Source organism: Nannospalax galili, unplaced genomic scaffold (genome assembly GCF_000622305.1).
Source record: "Nannospalax galili isolate Female #2095 unplaced genomic scaffold, S.galili_v1.0 scaffold5431, whole genome shotgun sequence".
NCBI classification, from domain to species: Eukaryota; Metazoa; Chordata; class Mammalia; order Rodentia; family Spalacidae; genus Nannospalax; species Nannospalax galili.
In genome coordinates this window covers 26,129-33,451 of record NW_008330296.1, presented here as the reverse complement: position 1 = coordinate 33,451, position 7,323 = coordinate 26,129, and the positions used below count along the sequence as shown (strand labels likewise).

The window sequence follows — 7,323 nt, the reverse complement described above, 5'->3', positions numbered from 1 at the left end:
CCCTGGGTTGGTCATTGTGGTTCATAGACTTTAAAGCTGGATGGAAGCATAGATTGATTTTTTTCCGTGGTTGTTTGCATAGTATCTTCTGATATTATGGGAGCTGGTCTTCAGGGGGGAGGCTTCCAGATCAGTTCCAGCTCAATTCCTTCCTCTCTCTGAAGTATGTCCTGTCTTCAGCAACAGGGTCTTATCTCCAAGTTCTAGGAGGCAATAAAGGCTGTAGCAATAGCTTCTGTTATTTTGGGTGTCTCTGGACTACCCTAACCAACAACTCAAAAGGAGGTTTCCCCTTCCTGGTGCTCTGTTTTCTGTTATATAGCCTTCAGCTATACATATCTGCACGCACACATACATAAGCATACATGTATATTGTATGCATATTTTTCAGTAGGCTTTTTGAACTAATACATTTATTTCCTCTGTTTTTTCACACCACCTAAGCAATATTTATCTCTCCTCTCTCTGCCCCATATAACCCTCTATAGTCACTCCCCAGTTAGTCTCTCCCCTTCCCCCCGATGATACCTGTCTCCTATTACCCCCTCCCTTGAGCTCTTTCTTCTCCTGCACCTCCATGGTTCCTTGTACACCCTTCTCCCTTCCCAGTTAACTACCTCCATTTCCCCCATTTCCTCCTTAGTAACATCTGTCTCCTACTGTCCCCCTCTTTTGTGCTCCTTCTTTTCCTTTGCCCCCATGATGCCTTTCCATTTTCCTGTCTCCTGTGGTTATGTCAGGATATATATTCACATAGGAGGATTTGGAGCTAAGATCCACAAATGAGGGAGAACATAGTCGCTTGTTTTTCTGAGTCTGTGCTGCTTCACTTAGTTTAACAGTTTCGAGTTCCATCCATTAACCTGCAAATTTCCTGATTTCATCTTTCCTTACCGCTGAGTAGAACTCTATTGTGTAAATGTAGCACATTTTCACTATTCATTCATTTTCATTATTCAACATTTAGGTTGTTTCCATTTCTTAGCTATTGTGAAAAGAGCAGCAACAAACATGGCTGAGCAAGTGCCTCTGTAGTGGGATGCTGAGTCCTTAGGACATATGCCAAGAGGTGGTATAACTTGAACATATGGTAAATTTAGTTTTAGGTCTTTTATTTATTATTTTTATCTTATTTTATGTGTATGAGTGTATTGCCTATGTGTGTGTAAGTGCATCTGTGTTGTGCCATGCCTGTGGAGGTCAGAAGAGGGCTTCAGATCCTCCTGGAACTGGAGTTACAGACAGTTGTTAGCTGTCATGTGGGTGTTGGGAATCAAACCCAGGTCCTCTGCAAGAGCAACCAGTATTCTTAGCTGCTGAGCCATCTCTCCAGCCCCTTATTTTTAGTTTTTAAAGAGTTTTCCACACTGATATCCACAGCGGTTACACCAGTTTACAATTCTACCAGTTATGAATGAGAGTTTCCTGTTCTCCACATCCTCCTCTCCAGCATCTGGTGTCATTTATTTTCTTGATTTTAGCCAGTCTGACTGGGGTGAGATGAAATCTTAAAGTGGTTTTAATGTGCATTTCCCTAATTACTAAGGATTTTGAACACTTTTAGGTGTTTCTTAGCCATTGTTATTTCTTCTTTCGAGTGTTCTCTGGGTCATTAATTTAGTCATTTGTTTTCTTGTTTCTTTGTTCTTTGAGTTCTTTGTATATTATGGATATTAATCCTCTGTCAGATGTACAGCTGGTGAAAATTTTTTCCCACTTTGTGGGCTTCCTCTTCACTTTATTGGCTGTTTCCTTTGCTCTACAGAAGCTTTCTAAGGTACTGAGGTCCCATTTGTCAATTTTTGACCTTAATTCCTGAGCGACTGAAGTTCAATTTAGAAAGTCCTTTCCTGCACCTGTATCTTGTAGGATGCTGGCTATATTTTGTTCTGACAGTTTCAACATTTCAGATTTCATATTGAGGTCTTTGATCCATTGACATTGACTTTTGTGCAGGGTCATAGATACGGGTCTTATTTCCTTGTTCAGCACTTTGAGATCCAGTTTTGCCAGCACCATCTGTTGAAGATGCTGTCTTACCTCCAGGGCGTGTTCTTGGTATGTTTGTAAAATATCAGGCAGCTGAAATTGTGCGTACTCACGTTTGGGTCTTCTATTGTGTTTCATTGATCTACATGTCTATTTTCGTGCCAACAGCATGCTGTTTTTATGATGATAACTCTGTAAAATAGTTTGAAATCTGTGCTCAGAATTGCTTTGGATATCTGGGGTCTTATAACAATAAAACAAGAGAAGGAAATTAAAGGGGTATTAATTGGAAAAAAGAGGTCAAATTATCTCTATTGCAGATGATATATTATACATGAGAGCTCCAAAATTCTACCAGAAAATTTTTAGATATGATCAACACTCTCAGCAAAGTGCCAGGATATAAAATCAATTTGTTCATCTCCCCACTGTTGGTGCTGCCGTAAGCGATTTTTAAACCCACCCGGGTCTCAGATGAGTCTTGTTCCTCCCCAGGTCTGGGTTTTGGCCCTCACATCCTCATAGTGGGTCCAGAAGACAACGGAATAAAGCTGACGTGCACAGGGAAGGGATGGTTCCCCCAGCCTGAGATACAGTGGAGGGGCACACGCGGAGAGGAGATGCTATCGCTTTCTGAGGACGAGACCCAGGGTGACGATGGATTGTTTCAAGTGGAAGTGTCCCTCATCGTGAGAGACAGAGCCAAGAATAAAGTGTCCTGCTCCATGAAAAACCCCTTCCTTGGACAAGAGCAGGTGAAAACCATTTCTATCCCAGGTCAGTGCTGCACATTTGAGGGAGAAGATGTGAGGGAACAGGGCATAGTCAGGAGGTGGAGTGGAACAGGGCATAGTCAGGATGTGGAGTGGAACAGGGCATAGTCAGGATGTGGAGTGGAACAGGGCATAGTCAGGATGTGGAGGGAACAGGGCTGCTTGGTGTTTGTATTTTAACAGATTTTGGGGCTCTGTGCCAGAGCCCTTCTTTCCTAGTGCCTCTTCCTGGAGCCATATGGCATTTGCTTTGGTTTCACTCTCTCTGACCATTTTACTGATTGCTGCTGTGGTTTGGGTCTGGTGGGAAAAACAGCAAAAAAGAAGAGTACAGAGAGCCAAGGAAGACGAAATGAAAGAGAGGAGAGCCAAAGGTACATCCGCGAGCCAGACGGGCACGGCCCCGTGTGCAGGGTTTGTTAGGGTGGCTGTGTGTGGGCCTGGGATGGAACTTGATTTCCAAGTTGTGGAAAAAATATAATAGAATTCAGCAGAGGGAGAAATCATATGTGATAAACATAGAGCATTAAAAAAGTGATTGTACAATTCTCAGTTAAGATAAATATACTGACCTAGGTAATGGAGCAGGCATTCGGCATCTGGGTTAGAAATATGAACTAGAAATAAATCTTGGAGTTTTCCCTTGTAAAATGATTTTAAATTTTTCTTTTCTTTCTTTTTTTCTTTCTCTCTCTCTCTCTCTCTCTCTCTCTCTTTCATTTTCTCTCTTTCCTTTTTTTTTTTAGAATCACTCCAGAAAGCACACGGTAAGTTCTGCAATTTTCTGCCCTCATGAAGTAAGAGGAGTTCATACCCTGTGCTGAGCATTTGCTGTCTTACAGGTGGTTACTCTCTTTCTATGAAGACGTGGTATCAGTACGGTGAGTTCCCCTGGTGCTGTGGTCGGGCCCCACCTTCTATTCACCTTGTTGGTGACAGGGATCCTTCAGCCTAAATAGCCCAATAAGATCAACTACATGACACCAGATGAGATTGACGGAACTTTCTTAGTCACATGCACTGATGGCCTGGGGTGAGAGGACAGGTCTAGGGCTCTGGCCATGCAGGAACACACAGGGTTGCAAGCAGGAGCTGAGGGGCCAGAAAGAACTGAAGGAGACAAGATGAGGTCCTCCACACCACCCTCTGTTTCCAATATTTGATTGGCTTGAGTAATTATCAGGTTGACGGAGAGATGGAGCCCCTGAGACTGAGGACCAGCTTTGGTTCACCTCACGTTGCTGAAGATGGGGTTAGCAGGTGGGTTTTCTTGCTTTGTAGTGATGGTGAGAGGAGGGAATCGTAGTTAGGTATTTACAAGGCAGCGCGTGAAACTTCGTATATCTGGCCATGCAGGAACACACAGGGTTGCAAGCAGGAGCTGAGGGGCCAGAACGAACTGAAGGAGACAAGATGAGGTCCTCCATACTACCCTCCGTTTCCAAGGAAGTATTTGATTGGCTTGAGTAATTATCAGGCTGACGGAGAGATGGAGCCCCTGAGACTGAGGACCAGCTTTGGTTCGCCTCACGTTGCAGGTGTGTTTTCTTGCTTTGTAGTGATGGGGAGAGGAGGGAATTGTGGTTAGGTATTCACAAGGCAGCGCATGAAACTTTACTTCGTATGAACCATGTCCTCCTCCCCAGTTTAAGCTTATTATGTCATTTTCTCAAGGGACTAGACTCTAAGATGAGAAGAACGAGGAAAATGTGAGAGCCGAACACACAAAATACGTAAAGGAGAGAGAGCCCAGAACCGTCCTTAAGACACAATGGCCATGGCAGTACAGCACCATCATAAACCTCCACATTTCAGAGCCAGGTGTGGTGGCGCACACCTTTAATCCCAGCACTCGGGAGGCGGAGGCAGGCGATCTCTGTGAGTTCAAGGCCAGCCTGGTCTACGTAGTGAGTTCCGGGCCAGCCTGGTCTACGTAGTGAGTTCCAGGCCAGCTGGGGCTGCAGGGAGCCCCTCCGCATTTCATATCATCACAGCAGTTACATACTTTGAAGTGAAGGTCCTATTTGCAGGAGAAGCATTTTTAACACTGGTTTTAAGTTAGCCACGAAGTCGTGGGTTTCATGATGGCTTTTTCACACGTCTCTGTACGCTGTTGGCAGTCTCCTTCCCGTCCACTGCCCTTCCTGGCCTTCTCTTGCTGGTTCCCTTCCTCCTCTCAAATAGTTTCCCTTATTCTGAGGTGCAACACCAGACATCATCGTGAGGGTTGGATGAAGCCGAGAAAGGCCGAGAATTGAGTCTTGCCGTAGTGCCAGGCATGTGCCCACTCCGATTTAAGCTCTTTAGGGTTATCTTTCTGTGGGCTTGTGAACTGAGTCACACCCTTCTCCTACATCCACGCATTTCTAGTTTTAGAAATACGGTGCTTGGTGGCAGGATCTGAGTTTATATAAGCACTCTGCTCTGTAGCTGGGATTCTGGTGAAGCTGCTTTGCTTTCCAGGCATTTGGGGAGGATGGAGAGACCCGTCCCGGAGTGCCAGATGTAGGGTTTTCACAAGCAACAGCTTCCTGTCTACGTGGTTTCACGCTATCTCCATCACTTCATGCACTTTCTCTTTCCAGGCATTTGGGGAGGATGGAGAGACCCGTCCCGGAGTGCCAGATGCAGGGTTTTCACAAGCAACAGCTTCCTGTCTATGTGGTTTCACGCTATCTCCATCACTTCATGCACTTTCCGTTTACCTTGGGATTTCCCCTGACTGTCCGCACTCACTATTTGCATTTTATTGAAGCTGACCAGTCTCCACGAGGACTGATGGTGTTTATTTTTTTTCCCCCACACTTGTAGTGCGTGTTTCTCTGGTTTTAAGATCACCTCATTCCAGCCTCACCCTGTCAGAGAATAGATGTGTTTCTCAAAGTGAGGATGGTGTTCAGAACTGTGACGACATGGCCTGCCGATGGGAAGAGGAAGCTCAAAGAAAGTTTAGTGCTCTAGGTCACAATTTCTTTACCACCGGTAAATATTATTGGGAGGTAGAACTTACAGGGAGGGGCGATGGAACTGCAAGTAGGTGGGATGTTGGTGTTTATTCAAAACAAATCAAGAAACCAGGCCGGCTTCGAAAAATTCCAAGTCACTTTTGGGGGCTGACCCTCAGCAAAGGTGAAGTTTGGGCTCAGATCAAGCCACCCAAGTTTCTGTTTCGGAAGCAGCCCCCCCACAGGATCGGCCTCTTCCTGGACTGTGAGGCAGGGACCCTGTCCTTTTACAACATGGAGACGAGCGTCCACATCTTCTCCTTTGTTGGGATCACCATTCCTGGGTCCCTCCGCCCTTTTTTTAGCCTTCGGGGTCCTGACACTTCTGTTCGAATCTGCTCAGCTCCAGATCACGTTGAACATCTCTCCGAATCATTGTCAAGTAAACCCATGACTAATTTAGGGGACTGTGGTACAGATGCCCCCGAGGAGGCAAGCCCCCTCTTAATCCCTTAAGAAGTGAACACCCAACACCTCCATGGCCTCCACTCGGGCTGTTTGTGGGGTTCAGAAAGTTGTCCTTCAGCTGGCCAGTCACTCATATGAACTCACAGCAATGGTGACAGCACGCACAGGTCCCATGCCAGCTCAAACCAGACAAAATCCCAGTAAAGACACGGAGAAGTAAGAAACTGATCGCTGCTTGGAGGAGGAGAAGTGGTTTCCTTTAAGGATGGGACTCTTGGTATGTTCCCCAGGCTCCAGTGAATGAACTCCCTCTGAAGGACATTGGGGACACAAATTAGACTCTATAATCCTTATTATATAGCTATTATTATATCTATTTAATAGAGTACATTAAACTGGGCAGGGGGCAGTAAGAGGCGGTTTGGATGGGGGATCTAAATACCATCAAAACGTACTATATGAAAATCACAGAAAATCACAAACATTCAATTAGAAATGAAACCATGACATTTGTAAGAAAATGGGTGAGACTGGAAATTGCTAGGTTAAGCAAAATAAACCACATGTAGACAAATAAAGACGTGAAAGGTCACCCCCTCAGGCCCTCCATTTATTCCACTCAGGATCTTTGTGGGGTTCAGACAATTGTCCTTGGTGGTTTGTAGGTCAGTTTCTGTACTTGAGATTTCAGCTTCTTTAAAGAACAAGAGGCAGAGAGAAAAAGGAGAATCTTGAGAAGCCCATGGAGATTTCCCACTGGAGAAATGTGGCTTTCCTGTGAGTGACAACCATTTGTCGGAAGAAAACTGCAAACAAGTGTGTGGGTCTCTGTCTTGTTTGACTCCCAGTCTGTGTTGAAGTAAAAAAAGTTAAAACTACATTTAAAGACAATCTCTCTTCTTTCTTTTGTTACCGAATATCGGGGAAGGATGAACAGGAGGGACGCAGATGCGTGAACTCCCAAGACACTCTTGGAAACACAGGCATCTGCTCAAGTCTTTTGAACGTGTGTGGCCCAAACTGTCCAGTTTTTCAGACTCCAGAGTCCTGTGAACATCTAATCTAGGATTTTGCCAAAGGGCGGGGAAGTCATATACGACTCTAAATCACTTGAGCAGAAGCCCATGTGTTCTGGGAGGGAAAAGCTC

General features: G+C 45.1%; 1 protein-coding gene across 1 annotated transcript in view; it reads left to right on the top strand.

Annotated features, from left to right (window-relative positions):
• Positions 1 to 7,055, top strand: part of LOC103742379 (butyrophilin subfamily 3 member A2-like) — an 11,945-nt gene extending 4,890 nt beyond the window's left edge. The window contains 5 exon segments of the mRNA XM_029568571.1: positions 2,485 to 2,766; positions 2,966 to 3,136; positions 3,509 to 3,529; positions 3,605 to 3,643; positions 5,574 to 7,055. Of these exon segments, the coding sequence (XP_029424431.1) occupies positions 2,485 to 2,766; positions 2,966 to 3,136; positions 3,509 to 3,529; positions 3,605 to 3,643; positions 5,574 to 6,223 (1,163 nt within the window). The 3' untranslated portion in view covers positions 6,224 to 7,055.
• The last annotated feature ends 268 nt before the right edge of the window (positions 7,056 to 7,323 follow it).